The sequence below is a fragment of the Aythya fuligula genome, chromosome Z (assembly GCF_009819795.1).
Source record: "Aythya fuligula isolate bAytFul2 chromosome Z, bAytFul2.pri, whole genome shotgun sequence".
Taxonomy (NCBI): domain Eukaryota; kingdom Metazoa; phylum Chordata; class Aves; order Anseriformes; family Anatidae; genus Aythya; species Aythya fuligula.
Window position 1 is genome coordinate 19,661,845 of NC_045593.1, and position 20,971 is coordinate 19,682,815.

Genomic DNA, 20,971 nt, shown 5'->3' on the forward strand with positions numbered 1-20,971 from the left:
GCTGAAAAGGTGCAGTCTGTGCTTAGATTGTATTTTTGTCAGATATGTCAGATAGCAATAGCAAGTACTATTTTTGTCCAGAGCTTCTCTTATGCCTTCTTTAACTAGAGTCTTTTTCTTTGTAAATTTATTATTCCTACAAGTGGCTCCCAAGCATGTCTTATTAAGCATTTTTGTCTAAAATTTGGCAGCTTTCCTAGTTTCTCACCCTGAAATACTTCCTTTCATTTTTTTTAATGGAGTATATATAAATGACAAGCAATGTCACAATAATTCTAATGGAGTGATATTACCATTGATACCCATAATTATATCATTTTCAGAGACTTCAATAGTACCTTGATTCTGTATTGGAGAACATTGGGTTTTGTGTAAACAGAAGTATCTCATTTAAGTTTGCTGTTATGATAGAGATATTTTTTAAGTTTAAATGCATAAATTTATTTTAGTATGGAGAATAGCTTTTAGTTGACTTTTTAGAAATGAAAGGAGAAAACTGGTATTATAATTGTCTGATTTTTTTATGGGTATTCCTGAACAATGTTTTGGGAATTCACTTTATGAATGTAAGAAGATACTGATACACATATATAAGATGCTATTTTGCCTTTTTTTTTTTTTTTTTTTTTTAAAAATAAGAGGGCCTAGTATATACCCTCAGCGTGGAAAACTGATGCATGTAATTATCTAGTCAGTAGAGCCCTAGCATATATTTTTCTTTGCAGACTTGTAGCTGTGGTCGTGGAACATTTTGTATTCATCTGTTGTTTGTTATGCTGCGAGTGTTCCAGCTTGAACCCTCAGACCCAATGCTATGGAGAAAGACACTGAAGAACTTTGAGGTAATCAATCTCATAAAGATCTAATGGCAATCTAAAATCTGCCAGGTAAAAGTCTTCAGCGCACTATTTTAAAAATGCTGAAAACTGCTGTATTTCAAAGCCACGAGAATTAGTCTTTAATTGTTTTTCATTTAATCTTAAGAGATATGTAGGTAGAAAAAAAAATCTGCAAATAAAAGGTGTAACTAAAAGAATTACTGGAGAGTTGCAGTGTAGTGAATGATTCAGATCTTGGATTTTCTAGTCAAACCTATTTATTTGCATCTCTGATTAGTTGAAAGTTAAATAAAACATGGGTCTGCAGAAGGATGTGTGTATACTTAAAGCTATTAATTATTCTTAATAAATAGGGTTTTGATGTAAACAGTGTTTTCTTGTGATCTGTTTATTAGTAAAACTTCTGAAATTCCTGGTACTTCTGCTGCTAATATATTATTAAGAAGGTCATTAGATCTCTTCTAGTAATAGTTAAGCTCCAGTAATGTTGTCTTTAAATACAAGCTATTCATAGCATAAATGCTACTGTTGCTATCTTTTTCTGATGTTAGGTTGAGAGTTTGTTCCAGAAATATCACAGTAGGCGTAGCTCGAGGATCAAAGCTCCATCTCGTAACACCATCCAGAAGTTTGTCTCACGCATGTCAAATTCTCATACATTGTCATCATCTAGTACTTCTACATCTAGTTCAGAACACAGGTTAGTATTTTTCTAAAGGAATTAAAAGCTTTGTTATGTAGTTGTATACAATTTTGGAGATTTAGAATCACCTACATTATTTTTGCTTAAAGCTGCTTTCATTTCAAACCATGTTAAATCTCTATATTTGCAAACAATCAAGACTCAAACGTGTGTTAGTCATTGTGGTAAGAAGTGGGCATATTTGCTTTATGTCTTCCATTTGAGAAATGTTAACTAGACTTGGGAAAAGAATTTTTAGTATTAATTAATTTGGGAAACAAATTTTAGAAATGTGATTAAATGCAAGACTGAAGCATATATTAACTTTAGAAACAATTGTGTGCATTTGTTCAAATACAGCAGTTGTGCAAATGTTGACAAATGAAGAAACAGGATTTCATTTTTTCTCTTGTCCTGGTAAATATGTACTACTTCGGAGATATGTTTGTACATAAGAGAGTACACTGAAAATTTTCTGGGTAAACACACTGCTTATAAACAATACTAAAATATGTGAGCATGTGTTTAGATAAATTTTTTAATAAACTTTTTCATGTAAAATGAATGATTAAAATATTTTGAAGGGAGTTACTAAATTAATGTGCTTTTTCTAGTTTATACCATACTAAAATATGTCTTCTGTTTTAAGTGAGATTTGATTCTTTGATCGCTTTCTTTTTTTTTTTTTTTTCTACTAACCTCTACTACTCGAGTGCTCTTACATGTTCTTTTCCTGATATTACAAAGATCTTGTTTCTTAAACAAATGAATTGTTCATGAATTAGTGGGTTGAATGAACTGGGCATCCTCTAGAGAACCAAACCGCAATCAGAACTGAGACTTTTCCTGTAAAGTGAAACTCTAATATAAGGTCTACCTTGGTATATTATTTTTCAATTATAATCATATGGCTGGATGACTATAATCAGACATTTATAATTCTGATGTACAGACTGTGACCTTGATTTCCCATTGTCTTTCCATTGTCTGTTTTTTCCAAATTGTCAAATTGTCACTACATAGTAAACTACACTTAAAAAAAGAAAAAAGAAAAGAAAGAAAAAAAGAAATACATAATCTACCCTGAAACCACTTAGGTGGCCAGTTTTTTTAATTAGATATCTTGTTTAGAATAATTTTTTTCATCAGGATGGCTTCACTGGATTGTGAACTTCATTGTAGTGCTTATCATTTTTGGCAGGATAAAAAGTGTTTCCATTGTTTGCCAGTACACCTCATGGCTAGTTTCAAGCATTACTGGTTCAATGGGAGAGGTTACCATTTTGTGCAAGTCTGTATTTGTCTTATATGAGTATTGGAGAACACTGAGCATCAGATTCATTTGAGATAAAAGTTTAGTTGGTTCTGATACTTACTGTGATTTGCAGTTATTTTTTGGTTTATTACTAATTCTTCAAAAATAAGTTTTAAATTAATATTTGCGTACTTATATATAGTGTAGAGGTTTTTTTTCCTTAAAAAATCCACAAAAACTTACAGTGGAAAAAAATTACAGTAGAAAAATCACATCAACAGTTTGCAAGGAAGTGGTAATGAATATATATATGTAGAGAAACAAATATATATACAAAATAGTTTTATTTTAAAAACTACTTTTGCTGAACAAATACAAGATTCCTTAAAACTTCTAGACATATGCCAACTATAAATTAAGATTTGAATATGAATAATGAATTTTGCACATTTAAGGAATAGTACAGAAGATTATATCTGTTTTTCTTTAAATGCTGTTTAACTTTTTATTTCTTCTGTTGAAATCATGAGTTATATGAATTTAAAACTTAAGGTGTGGGATTGTTGAAATGGAAGCAACGTGCAAAATAGGCAAATGGTATTTTTTTAAATCTACTTGAGATGTGTAGGTATATTCACTTTATTAGTGAATCTATTACATCTGTTTCTGTCAATAACAGAAAACGTGAGTGTCTGTTATTTTTTATTAATTCTTGAGTTTTACTTACATTCATCAAATCGTATTTACAGTTTTCTGTAATGCTCTAAACACTCACTCATGACTCAGTCCTCTGAAAGGAGTATGATGGGGGAAAAAAAAGTATGTAGTTTTCAAAATCTGAAAAGCTCCTAGCTTTTCAAAACTAAACAATAAGTAAAAAAGCAAAGCTTGGTTTGTTAAAGAAGCCTTGGGGGGTGGGGGGGTGGGGGTGAATCTAAGTGCCCTAGGCTGGGCCTTTCAGTCTCTAATTGGTATCTGACCTAGTTTGAAAAGATGTCATGCGTTTTGTGACTTTCATTTCAACAAAATGTTGTCTATCCTCAGTGCTTCTGAAAATTTGGTTGCTTATTTATGCAGACCAAGTTTTAGGGAAAGTGATTCCTGAATAGCACATAGTCATTTAGAAGTGATGGTTCCAAACTGGAGCTTATTTTTTTTATGGTTAAAGTCTGTTCTGAATTCTGATATGCTGTTTTAATAGTCACGATTACCTATTTTTTTGTAGTATGAAGGATGAAGAAGAACAGATGTGCCCCATTTGTTTGTTAGGCATGCTGGATGAAGAAAGCCTGACTGTGTGTGAAGATGGCTGCAGGAACAAATTACATCACCACTGCATGTCAATATGTACGTTGTCATCTCTGTCTCATTAAATTGTGGTGACTCTCAATATGCAAAAGTATTATAATATAGTGAGTTTCATTATTTTGTTTGTTTTAAAAGATAAAAGTTAACAAACAAAAAAAATGCCCTTATGTGCTAATTGCAACTCTGTGAGACTTTGGTTCCATTCTAGGTACTACTGATATGCTGGGTTTTATCAGTTATTCACAATCAAGCTTTTAATTTTGTGTTTTGAGAAGAAGTTAACTGCAATGATAGAAATTTGAATCTCTTTTAACTTTAAGAGTATGTCCAATCAGAGTAAGGTTAGGAACAGACTTTTACTCCTCAATGACTTGCCATTAGAATGCATGAAAATCCTCCACTGTCAGCTTCGATTATGTAAGGAATTACAGAGTATTCTTGCATGCTACGTTAAATGAAGTATACAAAGTTTGCTTTAACAAATAGAATTCAGCCATATGTATGTTTATACTTTTTTTAAAAAGTATGTGTTTATGTTTGAGGTATAAAAAGACCCATATTTCAGCTCATTACTTGTAATATTACAGTACTCAAATGAAGCACTTCTGCAAGGAGAAACGTTTAACTACACATTTATTAGGCTGCTGCAGATGGCTCAGTTCAGAAGTGTGTGTCCTGAAACTGACATTCTTCAGTAAATCTTGAACATACTAATGCCATCTTCCAGTTACATACACAGTAATACTTGAATATATATCCTGTTGCTTTTTTCCAGGGGCAGAAGAATGTAGAAGGAACAGAGAGCCACTTATATGTCCTCTTTGTAGATCTAAATGGAGATCTCATGATTTCTATAGGTAAGTGGTCAGTCTGAATATAACTGTTTCTGGATCTCTATTTCTGTTCTTAGATGTAGTAAAGTGTTTACTTTGGTTAACGTCTCATTTGTTAATCTGTGCTGTTGGTTGTTAATCTGTAGTCATGAATTGCCTAGCCCTGTGGAGTCATCTGTTCTCCGTGTGGTTCAGCAACAAACTCAACAGCAATCTACGCTTGGATCACAGAGAAGAACCCAAGAGAGCAATTTTAACCTTACTCATTATGGGGTCCAGCAGATTCCTTCTGCTTATAAAGATTTAGCTGAGCCATGGATTCAGGTAATCTTACTTTTTAAATCTCAGGCTTGTTTTACAAAAGCATTTTGAACTGTATCACTAGATTTGCTGCTTTTAGTGAACATTATGTTTGCACAGCACTTACGGAAAACTACTTGCATTTCCTTCAGAAGAAGCTAAGATCATTGTCTTCTGGAAACTATGAAATATGCTTATGTGTATTTACTCTTCTATTCTTAATTACTAAAGGATTTTTTGAAAAAGCTTGGAATAAGAGGACTAATGTTTTGTTTTATACCTCCAACTTTGTTTCACATTTAAACTTTGCATTGTTGATGCAATCTGTGGATGCAAATGTGCAGAAAAGAGGAAAGAGTGAGTTTCTAAATACTGTTGATTCTGAAAAAGGTTGTGGTGGTGGTGGTATCTATTGAATTGACCTGGCATAAGAGAACATTAACACGAAGTTCATAGGAATCATTGGTTTGAGTTGGAAGAGACCTTATAGATCGCTCAGTTCCACTCCTGCCCTCTCCATGGGCAGGGACACCTCCCACCAGCCCAGGTTGCCCAAAGCCCCATGCAGCCTGGCCTTGAGCACCTCCAGGGATGGGGCATCCACAGCTTCTCTGGGCAGCTTGTGCCTCATAGTAAGGAATTTCTTCCTAATATCCAATCTAACTCTAAATTTTTTAGTTTAAAACCATTACCCCTTGTTCTGTTACTACACTTGCTGATAAAGAGTCTCTCCCCATATTTCCCGTAGGCCCATTTTAGGTATCGAAAGGCTGCAATAAAGCTGTACCCAGAGCCTTGTATTCTCCAGGCTAAACAACCCCAGCTCTCTCAGCCTGTCTTTGCAGGAGAGGTGCTCCAGCCCTCTGATCATCTTTGTGGCCCTCCTCTGGCCCTTCTATAACAGGTCAATGTCCACCTTAATGTTGGGAGCATCAGCTGAATGCCAGGACTCCGGGTGGGGTCTCACAAGAGCAGAACAGGGGGCGAGAGTCACCTCCCTCACCCTGTTAGTCACTCTTCTTTAGATGCAGCTCAGGATACAGTTGCCTTTCTGGGCTGCAAGTGGTCTTTGCCAGCTCATGTTGAGCTTATCATACACTGGTACCCCCAAGTCACTCTGCGCAGGGATGCGCAATCCAGTTATCACCCAGCCTGTATTCATGTTTGGGATTGCTCCAAGCCAGCTGTAGGACCTTGCATTTGCAAACATAAATCACGTGTTGTTTGCATGGCATCTTTTCTCTTTGCTTAAAGTGGACAATTTGAGGTAGAGCTACAATAGGATTCTATTGTATGAGTGTCTAATTCTAGAGCACTTGTAACAATTCAAAAACTTGCTCTGAATCCTATCAATTTTATGGTTGGTTATTATTGGGAATAATCATATTTAATTTGCACAAAGAAAAAATGTTTTCCGGTCATGTTTGTACTTTTTTTCTTTTTCAGTTTCAGACTTAATCTCAGGCCTATTATTAAAGGTCCATGTAATAAAATGTAATATTCCTAATTCTCATCTTGACTGTGCAGGTATCACATAAATACAAAGTTGTCAGTTACTGTTACCTACTATGGGTTGCTGGAGCCATATAGGCTATAAATACTTTTTACTGGAGGTGGGTTCAACTGAGCAGGGATCACACTCTTTAAAGAAGAATGGTGGAACTTGTTTCACCTTTATTTCTGTTGCAACTTTTGTCTAGTAGAGCTAGAACTTGGCTTTAGGGTTGTTTATACCAACGTATACAAAGAAACTGAATACTGAGTGATTGAAACATAGTGAATGAAACTGGCCACACCATCTCCCAACTTGTCCTAGCAGAGTTTCTGGAAAACTGATGACACATCATTTATGAGAATTCATTTCTATCATACAATTTTTTAAGAAATACTGTATACCCTCTGACATATTCTTGCTATTAGGCTTATTTAGATGGTATTTCACCAGAAACGTTCTCTTTTCTGATTGCTGCTCTTAAGCTGTAGTGTTATTCAATTTGACTCATGCAAGGTTGCTTCTTCTTTGGCAGGTGTTTGGGATGGAGTTAGTTGGCTGCTTGTTTTCTCGAAACTGGAATATAAGAGAGATGGCACTTAGACGTCTTTCCCATGATGTTAGTGGTGCTCTACTACTGGCTAATGGTGAAAGCACTGGAAATTCTGGAAGTAGCAATGGAAACAACACAAGTGCTGGAGCTCTGGGAGCAGCTAGTGGGTCATCTCAGACCAGTATCTCAGGAGATGTTGTGGTAGAATCCTGCTGCAGTGTGCTGTCCATGGTCTGTGCTGACCCTGTCTACAAAGTGTATGTTGCTGCTTTAGTAAGTAGTTGTTTACTCATTGTATTTGGATAATTTCAAAGTTGCTTCACTTCTGAAAAGGGAGGGAAAAGGTGTTGGTGTATGAAGTCGGGAATTGTAAATATTGTTAAGCATCACTGATGACTTGACTATTAAGTATCAAAAAGGATGTATAAAATCCGCAGAAAGAATGAGTTGGCCTGACTCTGCTGGATAAAAATAAGGAAATGCTTGCTACAGTGCATAGTATTAACAGTAACTATATTGCTGACTTCTTGGCAATCTCAAAGGATACATGACTAATTCTAACAGCTAGTACCTATTAAGCTATTTTTCTTTTTAAAATTTCACTGATATTTTTAATATAATTTATATGAAAATATTTGCAACTTTAATTTAAAAAAATAAATATATATATGTATATAACTAAACTAATTTCATATATATTGTTTTTTCTCCTTTCTCTTAGAAAACCTTAAGAGCCATGCTGGTATATACTCCTTGTCATACTTTGGCAGAAAGGACTAAACTACAGCGACTTCTCAAGCCAGTTGTAGAGACAATATTAGTTAAATGTGCAGATGCCAACAGGTATGGTGTCCCATGAACATCATGCTTATTGTTATTGAAATGCCTCGAAGATTCATTTATTGCTATTTTATGTGAAACTAGAAGACCATTTACAGGTGGTGGTAAAGTATATATGGATCATAAGTATAAACATACCATGGTATGTTTTTGTTAAAGAGTAGTTGCTACAGACAACTTCAGTCTTGAAAGATACGGGTTTTGAACACATCTGATGCTATTTTTCCAGTGTTTACAGATCTTATGTGATGCTTTGCTTTCATAAAGACTTTTTCCCATAAAATGAAAGAAAATGTCAGGTGCAGTCTTCAGCCTTTCAACAACCTTTTCAGCCTGTTGGACTGCTTTAGTTTAATTATCCTGACTCCCCTTTGAAACTCTATAGCAAGTACCAATTACCAGGTTTTATGTGTTTAATATATTTGCATGCTTCCTACTTGAGCAAAGTCTGTTGTAGATCTGCTTCCTTAAGTGTTAATATAATAATACTGTTAGTTCTTACTTCGTAGCATAATGATAGAAGATGGCTAATCTCTAATGTCTTCTGGCAGTTCTGGCTTGAGCAGGCTTTGTCCTCCTGTCCCCCTGTCTGCACTGCCAGACCAAGCATTTCTTTAGCTGTGTTTGGTACTAGATGCAGAAGACCATCAGCATGATTTTTGTCTCTTTCACTTTAGTTCCTAATAAGCCGCGTTGCTTCTGAAACAAGCTGGAGATGTGCCCCACCCCCACTAACAATAGTCTAGCAATAGAGTACCTAAAGTAAAATAAATCTGTTGTTGGATTCCTGAACTTGTTCTGTTTTTACAAGAGACAGTTCTAACGCATTGTTGAATTATTTCTGTAATAAAGGAGATTATTGCCTAAAAGTATCTCTCTCAAGAATTTGAGAAATGGGGATGTACTGAGAGATGGGGAAGCTGATTCCTATTTATTTTATTTATTTGTTAGTGATAGATACTAAGTTTCTGGAAATGCCCTTGTAAAAATCTCACAGTTAGTGGTAGCTTACAAGGTAAAGCATTGTACAAGGTGATTGGAATAAAATGATGAGAAGTTGATTTCCAAGCAGAGTTCCAAGCTAATGGTCAGTAAAATGTTTTAATGTTTTCCCTTGAAATCATCAGCTCAAAGAGATAATTTTGTTTTTAATTTCTTGTAGTCGAACGAGTCAACTTTCAGTCTCAACGCTATTGGAGATGTGTAAAGGCCAAGCAGGAGAGCTGGCAGTTGGGAGAGAAATACTTAAGTCTGGTAATAGTAGCTCTTCATATATAAATGAATTATAATTACAAGCAAATATACTTGTTTTAAATTAAGTACAAAATTTATCCAAAAACAGCAACAGCGTTGCTCTTTGGAGTTTAGAGATGGGGTTAGTACCCCATAGAGAGATGGAGTTAGAGATGGGCACAGGTGTATTTCTGTGTGACATGGTTCTGATCCCTATGGAATTTAAACAGTGAAAGTATATATCTAATCCTTATTTTTAACTACTTTTTTTTTAGGGTCCATTGGTATTGGTGGTGTTGATTATGTCTTAAATTGTATTCTTGGAACACAAACTGAATCTAGCAACTGGCAAGCGCTACTGGGACGACTTTGTCTGATAGACAGACTTCTGTTGGAATTTCCTGGTGAATTTTATCCTCACATTGTCTGTGGAGATGTTTTACAGGCCGATACTGTAGTAGACAGGTACGTGCTTACACTATTTGACTATTACTCTTTGTAGTTGAGCATATTGTTGGTGATCTCTCAAAAAAAAATGGCAGGTTTAATTCCTGTAGACAAATAATATATATTACAGGAAAAAGTGAACCAACTTCAGAGCAAATGGTTGCCATTTGTAAATTTCTCATCTGTTAAGTAATTCTGAAGCATTAGTGCAGCAGTAAGTCTTTTTGCTACAGCAGAACTGATAGGTAAATACTTTGTCTTGAAATGGCTCTTAGCACAAGTTAACTAGAGCGTATCATTGTATAAAACACTATCTTTTTTTCTTGTCAGGTATAAGAAACTTCTCTCCCTCTTAAATTTCGCCTTGCAGTCAATTGACAATTCCCACTCAATGGTTGGTAAACTGTCACGGAGAGTATTTTTGAGTGCCGCAAGAATGGTGGCAAGAGTGCCTCATGTTTTTGTAAAGCTTTTAGAAATGTTGAGTGTGACAAGCTCAACTCATTATGCAAGGATGCGTCGACGTTTGATGGCAATAGCAGATGAAATGGAAATTGCAGAAGCTATTCAGCTAGGCATGGAAGAAATGCAGTCCGGGGATTGTCGACATGAAGATTTTTTGCAGCTACCTGTACCAGATAACTCTCCAGAAGCTACAGAAAATAATACGCCTAACAATACTGTCCAGTTATCAGGGAAAAGTGGGAAAGGATTAAGTGACAAAAAAGTGAGTGCCAGTCCAGAGGACATTTCTGAGACACTGGCTGGCCTTGCTGTGGGACTTCCTGTTTCATCAGTAACCACTGAGCAACCAAAGCCAGCTGTTCAAACAAAAGGAAAACCCCACAGTCAGTGTTTGAACTCTTCTTCCTCAGCCAATCATTCCCAGTCACTATTCCCAACACTTCTCTCTCCTTCAAACCCATCTGTACCAGCTGGCACTGTAACAGATGTCTCTAAACTCAGACCTCAGGGATTCGTTCCCTGCAAAATCCCCTCACCTTCTCCTCAAACACAGCGGAAACTCTCTCTCCAGTTTCAGAGAAACTGTTCTGAAAATAAAGAAGCAGAGAAACTTTCTCCAGTTTTCACCCAAGCCAGGCCATTGCCATCCAGTCACATACACAGGCCAAAGCCATCACGACCCACTCCATGTGATATGAACAAGCAGGGGGAAACTTCAAAAAATGGTATGACGCTTGACCTGAATGATATTTCACAGTGTGACGGCAATAGTAGTAATAGCAGTGCAGTTATTCCAAGTGAAGAGACGGTGTTCACACCGGTAGATGAGAAGTGTCGGTTGGATGTTAATGCAGAGCTTAACTCCAGTATTGAGGACCTACTCGAGGCTTCCATGCCAACAAGTGATGGCACAGTTACGTTCAAGTCCGAAGTTGCAGTTCTTTCTCCTGAGCGGGCGGAAAATGATGATACGTACAAAGATGATGTAAATCATAATCAAAAATGCAAGGAAAAGATGGAAGCTGAAGAAGAGGAAGCTTTAGCTATTGCTATGGCAATGTCAGCATCTCAAGATGCTCTGCCAATAATTCCCCAACTACAGGTTGAAAATGGTGAAGATATCATAATTATTCAGCAGGATGTAAGTATACACATAGAAATTTAGCATAAATGTCTAAATTGAGATTCATTGAATTTAAAGCAGTGTTGCTGTGTTTTCAGTTACAGAAACACAAACTCAGTATCTTCTCCTAGAAGCCGGGATATAAACATACACCCTCGGTATGCACGTTGAGTGTGCAAATAGAAACCTTCTGTGGTTATTAACAAGTTTAGAGAAGGTGTTTGGAAGAGAGACATTTAATGTGCCAACATTTAAAAAAAAAAAAAAAAAAAGCAAATAAGGAAGTGTAAAAGCAAGGGAGTAGAATATGAGAAAGTTTTCAGGAAGGAGTAGAACTGAACTAGGTCTTAGTGCTGACTTACTGTGACAATTATCATGTAATACTAAATCAGTTTCTGTAAGAAAAAGAGGAGTAGGAAGAGATCATGCTGTCAGCACATGTTGAGGCAGAAGCTGCAAAATATTTAGAAGCCAGAAAAACAATGATTGCAAGTGAACAGAAGCACAAGAAATAAGAATAGAGAAAGGAGTGTTTTATGAAAGTTCACCAAAATGATTGAGTGTATTGACTTGATGGAATAAGAGAGGTGCTGGAAGCTTTTGAGGCTACATGTCTAGGAAAGGTGGCAGAATTGGTAGTGCTGCTGGAAAGAAGAAAGAAATCTTACATTTTTTTGGCAGTCATTTGCATGAGATAACAACATGTGAAGCACAAATTGCCAGGAGTAAATTAAATAGAAAACATGATTTTGGTTCTTTAAAGTAGATGATAAGTAAAAACCTGACTAGAAATGAGTTCAGAAATACAAAAAAGCCCTGCTCCTATTTGCGGCTTTGTATCTTGCCTTTCACCTTTGGTCACTAACACAGAGGAAGCACTCTTACTAGATATTGTAGGAATGTGTGGACTATGGAAAACATGTGTGCTGGTCTCATCTGAAACATGTCTAACATGCGATATAAATAACTGTACGGGCAAAGAGAGGCATATAAATTTGGAAGTTTCATAGCTGTCCAGAAAATGTACATTTTAGATGTGTGCTAAACAAGTAATTGATTTGGAATTTAACTTTTAGACACCAGAAACCCTGCCTGGACATACCAAAGCAAAACACCATTACAGAGAAGATGCAGAATGGCTGAAAGGTCAGCAAATTGGTCTTGGAGCTTTCTCTTCCTGCTACCAAGCTCAAGATGTAGGAACGGGGACATTAATGGCTGTAAAACAGGTAAATATGTCAGTTCCTTCAATGTATTCTTCTTGTTCTTCAATATTTTGGGGGGGAATATTCTATATAAAAACCTTCTGCTCTCATAGACTGTTCCCTAGTTCTTTTGCTCCCTGTCATATATACTCAAATAACACATAATACAAACTCTTTATACTCATGTTATTAATAGAATATTTTCTATTTCTTTCACTTTTTATTAAAGTAAAAAATACTCTACTTTCTAATATACATTTTGAAATATATATTTTTATATGGTCTTTTTTCATAGTTTTTCAAACGCATTTTTGCTTTTATCAAGTTTACACATCAGTGACAGAGTTAGAACTGGAGCTCAGATTGCTGGGTTCCAAAGTGATACCCTATTTTCCTAGTTTAAACAGAGCAAAGTGAAGAGGAAAAGTTCTCTACTCCAGAAATTCTGTTAGTGTCTCCCCCTGAAGATCAGTCTTATTTTTCTGTGACTGTCTTGCATGGAGATGAATTCTCAGCTGAAGGGACTTGAGATTAAAAGAACAATTGAAGTTTTTGGATGGTGAACAGAGATAGAAAGCCATCCATTCTTGTTGCTCTACTGAAAGGGTTTGGGGAGGGGGCACAGTTACAGAACAGATAATTATGTAAGGTAAATCTGAATATCATATTTCAAAACAGGTGACGTACGTCAGGAATACATCATCTGAGCAAGAAGAGGTAGTTGAAGCACTGAGGGAGGAGATACGTATGATGAGTCATCTGAACCATCCTAATATTATTCGCATGTTGGGTGCTACATGTGAGAAGAGCAACTATAACCTCTTTATTGAATGGATGGCAGGTAATCAACTGCATGTGGAAGAAAATTAAAGTATCGGTTGTCTTGGAACTGTAGTTTCTGCAAAAATATACAGCAAAACACTCCCTGTGTTGCTGAAGTTTGCAAACTTCTCTTCATTGCTGATGTACGGATTTGTGCTGATTAAAGATTTACTTGCTTACAGAACAGTTCGAGCAGTCATAGCGGTTTTCTTACTGGGATTCTTTTTTGGCTTGAAATTTTCCATGTCTGATTTGTTGTACAGCTAGTGCAGTTGAAAGCCTTGAACAGAAATTTTAGTACTTTAGTCATATTTTGCATCTAAAGAAGGAGCCAAACTGAGACAGACACCTTCAGCTTTATATGTTTCCAGAATTTTCTGTGTAGCTCTGTTTAAATAATTTAATAATTTAAATAAGTTTAAACAATTATTTAAAATAACTTTGCTAGAAATTTTGCAATAACTGTAACTTTTTTGTGTCGCAAGCATTTTCATAAAAACTGTGTCAGAAGACACACAAAGGCATTTGAAAACTTAAAGTAAATTTCTAATAATATACAGTAAGTAGGATGCTTCAAGGAAAAAGAAAAAAGTAGTTCAAAATCTATTCAGTTGTAATTCAGTAAATTAAATATTTAGTAAATATACTAATTTAATAACAAATTAAATTTACTAAATTTAGTAAATTTTTAAATGGGATTTTATGTTGTTGTGATCTAGTTACCAAGACTAGATTTAGTGGTTTATACATTCTATTGCATGTTTCCTATGCACGAAAGCATTGCACTTCATGGTCTGTAGCAGAAACTACTTGGTAACACCTGGGTGCTAACAAGCAAAGCTAAGTTATGTGTTTTTACAATCAGTAATGCAGAAAATCTTTTTTTCTTTATTTCTCTGAAATTATATTACTTAGGTAATAAAATGTTAGGAGATGTCTTTACATCACTCAAACCCAAGATATATTAATGTACTTTGATAAGCACAGTGTAAAATCCAGATCCTTGAGGATCTATATACCAGTACGTTAAAGTGTTTGTTTGTTGTATTGTAAGGAAGGTTGATGTTTTTAGGAAGCATAAACATCTATGTCATTATAATATGCACGGTTCCTGGCAGAAAGTAATTTAGTAATCAACTATATTTCTGTTTACCTAGAGAACTGCTATTTTAGGAGGTGGTGCTGCCTTCCACTAATACGAAATACGAGTGTTGATAAATTCCGTTTTGATCTTCTAGGGGGATCAGTTGCTCATTTGTTAAGTAAATATGGAGCTTTCAAAGAATCAGTTATTATTAATTACACAGAACAACTGTTACGTGGCCTTTCTTATCTCCACGAGAATCAGATAATCCACAGAGATGTTAAAGGTAAGAATTATTTAGAAGGTCTCCTAAAAATTAATATTTGGAAAGCAGCATCTATTGTGGCTAGAGAGTTGTTGCTTCTCTTGGATACCATCTCTAGAGTGGTATCTGTTGAGTATGTCTGATCAGTTTAAGAACCTTTGTTCTACATAAATTAATCAAAACATTCATAGCATGCTTGGGGATATTTCCTACTTGTGCCAGTGGTATAGAAGAATTTGTTTTCTGTATTGCTAAATTGAAATATAAAGTCACCGTACAGCTTTAAATGTTAATTAATTAAATTTGTGTAAATACTTACTGTGAAGTGATAACTAAATCTGAACAAGACAAAACAAAGAGGTCAGCTTTCTACTGTATAGCAATATTGTGATTTCTTCCTTTATCCTGATCAAACGTAAACGCAGTTGTGCTGTTTGACAAAAACAAAATTTGGACTTTACTGGGAAGTTCAAGCGTTATTAAACTTCTGCCTTTAATATCACTATATCTGTTCACAAACAAGAGAGAGATCCAGATAAGTATCAACCTAACTAATAATGGCAAACTCTTGTCTTTTAATATTTCTCCTTAAAATTGGAAAACTTTCATTTGCTATGTAATTCTTTTTAAAACATTCTTTTTAAAGAAAAAAAGTATTCTTAAAAGCTACTAAAGGATGAAATAAGTTTAAATTTCACAGGGAGCTGCAGGCAATGAAAACCTCCAGGGTTTTAGATCACCATTTCTTTTATTGGTAGAACTCCAAGCATTGTTCCAGAATCCTGTGTTTGCCCTATTTTGAAAGTTTGATTGCTTCTCTAAATCTCTCAGATGGCTTAAACCTATGTGCGGTATCCTTTGGGCATAACAAAAAGGTGACGTTATTGGACTAGTCCTTGACTTTTTAGATTTCATTGATAGTGGGGGTGGGAATGTGAACATACGGTTTTGAAATGGAGGGAGGAAAATTGTCTGTTCATCCATTTGCCTTTAATAGAAACCCAATAGCAGTATTTTTATTATGCTGTTGACAGGTGCCAATTTGCTAATTGACAGCACAGGTCATAGATTAAGAATTGCTGATTTTGGAGCTGCAGCCAGGTTGGCATCAAAAGGAACTGGTGCTGGGGAGTTTCAGGGACAGTTGTTGGGAACTATTGCATTTATGGCACCGGAGGTAAGAAAGCAGTTTTGGAAGTTACTTGAAAAATTGTTTGAACTCTGTAAGCTAATTCATACAGCTAAATAACAGGAGACTGCTATAAATGCTTCTAATGTATATTAAATTTAGTTGTTCCAAAGAATAGGAGTGATACCAACATAGAAATAATGACATTTCTTTATTGTTGTCAAAGTTGATATATTTAGTTTTTTGCAAGATACATCATGACTATTGTTAAGAAAGCCCAAGTGACTATTTGGTCAAAAGAGTGCAAGATTATTTGGTTTGTCCCTTGATCAGGCACTTCAGTAGCTCTCCTATATGGCTGTCTAGTGGCATTTATATCACTGATCACTCTGTTAACCAGAAATGTTGATCAGAATGCACTTGATTTTTTTTTTGGACAGAATTTATCGTACTTAGAGTTAAGAGACTTTGAAGTGGATAATCTGAGCTTTGTTTTGTCTATCTGTTCAGGTTCTGAGAGGTCAGCAGTATGGTAGGAGCTGCGATGTGTGGAGTGTTGGATGTGTTGTTATAGAAATGGCTTGTGCTAAACCTCCCTGGAATGCAGAGAAACACTCCAATCATCTTGCTCTAATATTTAAGGTGAGGTATTTGTTGCTACAACTATGCTTCAAAAGACACCAACCAGTTTCATGTATATAGCAGTGTGAATCTTAGAAAAGCATACAGGTAGTAGGAGTTGTTGCAATGGCCCTTTTTAATATGCAGAAAAAGCTCTGTTCTGAGATACAGAATGTAACAGGCCAAAAAAGAAATTGGGAATAGAGTTGATCAAATCATCTTCCTCTAGTCAAGGTTCTGAACTTTCATACAGTTCTGTAAAATATGGGAGCAAAAGAAAGGTGTTTCCACCATAAAACATTTCTGTGTATTCATATTTCATAGTGGGGAATTTCCTTTGGTAAAACCTGATGTTCCACAACCAGATTTCACTGAAAGATTATCTATCATTATGCCATGCTGTATATAAATATTGTCCCTCCCTTTTCTAGGTCATCAATTTCAGCATTCATGCTTCTTACTAAAATTAATTAGAGATATTTAATTCTAAAAATCTAGTTGAACTGTAGGCATGAATGAAGAAAATACTGCTATGGGTAAAGAAAGTGATTATAGTATTTACTAGCATGACTGAAGAAAGTGTTTCCACAAAAAATTAGCACAGTAGTATTCAAATAAAAAACATAATTGTCTTATGATTTGATGTCTGTGTGAATCTGGTGGTGTGACCCTAGTGTTCTCAATCATCTTGCCTAGTGAAGTTGAAAACGAATCTGGGGAGTAATCTTCCATCTGAAAAGGATTGTCTTGTGGGGTGTTAGCAGAAACACAGTAAAGAGAAAGCAAGAGAGCATATCTAGATTTAACTGAGCAATGTTGCATGGCGATATGCCAAGCTACGTCCGTGCTTTCTTCCATCATGGCAGTTAACACCAATGGCAAGTAGTAGACTAAAGAATACCCGCAAGTTTTGACATAGAAGCTTTTTCTTATGGCTTGTCCTGCAGTTGTTCAGTAAAGAATTTTGCTGCAAGAAGAAAAATTAGAGAAAAGTGCAAATAGAGAAGCTCTGTGAAAAGCAAGTGAGCATACATTAGTGGGGAAAGAGGCATAAAGGGAACTTAAGACCCATTTTATAATATGGAAGAAATTAATGTAATTCTCAAACTGTAGTGGGAAATGTGCTAAGCGTATTAAAACTACGCATTAAAAATATGCAGTATAATTTGTCAGCTGAAAATTATCAGCTTGTTGAAGGATTTTGGGGTAGAAGAGTGGGCTTAAGAGTCACTGACTTCTAATTTTTTTTCTCTTTGTTCAGATTGCTAGTGCAACTACTGCTCCATCAATCCCTTCACATCTATCTCCTGGTTTGAGGGATGTGACTCTTCGGTGTTTAGAACTTCAACCTCAGGACAGACCCCCATCGAGAGAGCTGCTGAAACACCCAGTCTTCCGTACTACATGGTAGTTAGTTATGTGTAAGGCTGATATACTGAAGAAGATGCTACTGAATATGTAATAACTGTCTTTCAGTGCAGTTAAGCACAGCAGCTTGTGTTATTCTGATGGCCTTAATGACAGATACATCAAGGACTTAAGGCCAGTGGAGGACCCTACCTAAGTATGTGATTGACAAATCGAGATCTTTACCTAAGCTTAGTATGCATCATTTCACAACTTGTTTAGAGATTTTTAAACTGTGCCTTTTCAAACATCTGGCTCTGTGTCAACACAAAAGCATTTTGCTTTAAGTCTGCATGATTATTTAGCAGATAAGTGATTTTTATTTTATTTGGAGCACTTTTTCAGCAATATTAGAGGCTGAGGGGCTCAGGATCTATTTTAATATAGCAATCACTGCTCCATCTTACATCATGTACATGTAAGCAGAGGATTCTGCAATTACAGTCAGTTTTCAGCACTGGTTAAAAGGAAGTTATGTATCTGTCCCTTTTGATTATACGAAGTTCTCTGTGTAGGAAATCCAAATGTTGATGGATACTTAAAAAAAAAAAAAAAAAAAAAAAAAAAAGAAAAAATTGCCTTCCTTAAAGTAAGAGCAGGCAGTTGAGGTTCACTGTGCATTTACTGCTGGCTGTGTAATTTCTTTTGAAATTAAAGTTTTGTGCTTTCATTGTATTTTTAACTTTCAGGGAAAGGTGATCTTTTAAAATAGTCTTTAGAAAAAGATGCAAACAAACTGTGTCAATTAATATCTTGCTGACACAAGTTTTAAAAACAGATTTGCTGGAAATACGAAATGAAATAAAATGCCACCTTCAACAAGTCAGTGTTTCAGGCTCTCATAGTATAGTTTACTATAAAAAAAAAAATGTTCTGCGTAAAACAATTCAGAGCCTGAATCACGCAAAAAGTTGTTGAGCCTTCTTTTCATATAGCTTTTCGTACAATCTATTCTGGCAAATTAAGTAGAGAAACTACAAGTCAAAGGGCTCAAACCCAGTTCACACTGAAGTTTATGGGAGACTTTGTCCTGTACTTCTGTGGGAGCAGGTGCCAACTATGAGTAAATCTCATGCTTTCTGTAGCAAAACTGAGGCCACATACGTTACTGATAATAAGTTTTACCTGCTGTTTTCCTTCTGCCATACATCATCTATTTACTGTAGCTGTTAGTGATAAGTTAATTTCTAAATGTTTAAAAAAAAAATTACCATAAGAAAGGTATTTATTTTAACAAGAAACAAACTTGGACTTGAAAAGCAAGATAAAATGTGAAGTAAAGCTTCACCTATAGTGCAAAACTTTTGTTTTTAGCAGGTGTGTTTTTAAAACATGTTTTTAAAATGATTCTAAACGCAGGTTTTTAGATTCTGATGCATGTAATTCTGAAGGAAAATGGCAGCTTTTCTTTTGCTTTTTTTAATGGGGATATTTTTAAATCATATACTGATTGTGTTTAATCCATTTGATAAAAATACTGTTTGTGTTTTAACTCTTCAGAAGCCAGTTGAGTTGTGGGACTGAAATAGAATTGGTTATTCTCAAAGACTCAGGACAAACTTAATAAGCTATAGTACGTTTAAAAATGTACAATACAAATTGGAAGTAAAACATCTTAAAGATAAGTTTACAGTAATGATAGTGCTCATACTAATACAAAAAAAAAAAGCAGTGTCATTAGTTGTGAATGTGTTTCTTTTGGAAATTTTACATTCCTTTGTCTTGGCAGATTGGCGGACTTTGAAGAGTTAAAAAGATAATACCGAAATGTGAAGTTTGGTAGCTCTAACTGTTTTGTACTTGACTTTTTTTTTGACCACTTTAGAATTTCTCATTCTAATAAGATTGTTTCCATGTCTTTCTTATGTGCAAGCTTTAAAGGATGCACTCTTGCCAATTCATGTACTGGAAGATCAGTTGTCAGATTAATACTGTTTCTGGCAGAAATTTAAACTGTATAAACTGATGAACCTCAGCTAATCAGTATTACTTTGTAGATCACCATGCCTACCACATTTCAAACTCAAACTGCCTCTAGATGTCCAAATGCATTTTGTTTGAGTTTGTTTGCGTTTCCCTCAGCTTGCTGGTAATTGTGGTGTTTTTAAAATGCAGATGTGATGTAATATTCTTATTTTCTTTGGATCAAAGCTGGACTGAAAATTGTATTGTGTAATTATTTTTTGTGTTCTTAATGTTATTTGGTACTTAAGTTGTAAATAACGTCTACTGCTGTTTATTCCAGTTTCTACTACCTCAGGTGTCCTATAGAGTTTCTTCTACCAAAGTTCACTTTCACAATGAAATTATATTTGCTATGTGACTGATTCCTAAGATTTCCAGGGCTTAAGGGCTAACTTCTATTAGCACCTTACTGTGCAAGCAAATTTTACAGAAATCTCTGGGTTAAGAAATTTGGCTTCATTATATCCTTTGTTATTTTAAATATATCAAGATATTTTAATTAAAAGTTTTTACCCCATTGAACCAATTTTATATAGTATAATTTGTACCTATTTTGGTGTTTTTGTCTTTATAGTAAATAAAAGTTTTTGAACAAATACTGTCCTTTGCTTATTGTCAATACGTTCAGTTTAACAGTGTGCTCCAGGTCCTCACAACCCTCATCATGATGGATTTCTTCATTATATCTAATCTAAACCCTCCCCATGTATAGTTTAGAAGAGTTACTAAATACCCTGGAAGTTAATTCTCTCTTTTATGATTTTCAGTGAAGTGGTTCTGCTGCTTCTGATTTAAGTAGCAAACATAAATTCTTTTTTTCCACCAGACAGCCTGAATATGTATTGCAAAGCAGTACAGGTGATTTCAGGTGATAGCCTCTTTTTTTTTTGTTTTGTTTTTTTTTGGAGGGGTGGTGGGGAGGAATGAAGGGGGAATATTTTTATTTAAAAAATTATTAATTTTAAAGTGTTGTTTTGTGACTACTAAAATCCACATTTTGCAGGATCAACCCCTTTATTTCCTTCATTACTTACGTGGTTTTCTGAAAATGGCGGTTAATGCAAAGGTATAACAGCAAAACTTGGCAGCAGCAATCTGCAGTT

The 20,971-nt window shown here is 35.2% G+C and overlaps 1 protein-coding gene across 7 annotated transcripts in view; it reads left to right on the forward strand.

Moving 5' to 3' along the window:
* MAP3K1 (mitogen-activated protein kinase kinase kinase 1) overlaps nt 1-18,471 on the forward strand; it is a 54,917-nt gene extending 36,446 nt beyond the window's left edge. For all 7 annotated transcript variants that reach the window (XM_032206688.1, XM_032206690.1, XM_032206683.1 and 4 more), the window contains exons 5-20: nt 726-842; nt 1,391-1,539; nt 4,002-4,123; nt 4,860-4,941; nt 5,064-5,241; nt 7,245-7,535; nt 7,984-8,105; nt 9,265-9,356; nt 9,611-9,800; nt 10,113-11,388; nt 12,447-12,599; nt 13,254-13,416; nt 14,636-14,767; nt 15,781-15,923; nt 16,386-16,517; nt 17,758-18,471. In XM_032206688.1, coding sequence (XP_032062579.1) covers nt 726-842; nt 1,391-1,539; nt 4,002-4,123; nt 4,860-4,941; nt 5,064-5,241; nt 7,245-7,535; nt 7,984-8,105; nt 9,265-9,356; nt 9,611-9,800; nt 10,113-11,388; nt 12,447-12,599; nt 13,254-13,416; nt 14,636-14,767; nt 15,781-15,923; nt 16,386-16,517; nt 17,758-17,907 — 3,492 coding nt within the window. In that variant the 3' untranslated portion in view covers nt 17,908-18,471. The remainder of the gene's footprint in view (nt 1-725; nt 843-1,390; nt 1,540-4,001; nt 4,124-4,859; nt 4,942-5,063; nt 5,242-7,244; nt 7,536-7,983; nt 8,106-9,264; nt 9,357-9,610; nt 9,801-10,112; nt 11,389-12,446; nt 12,600-13,253; nt 13,417-14,635; nt 14,768-15,780; nt 15,924-16,385; nt 16,518-17,757) is intronic.
* Nucleotides 18,472-20,971: the final 2,500 nt, after the last annotated feature.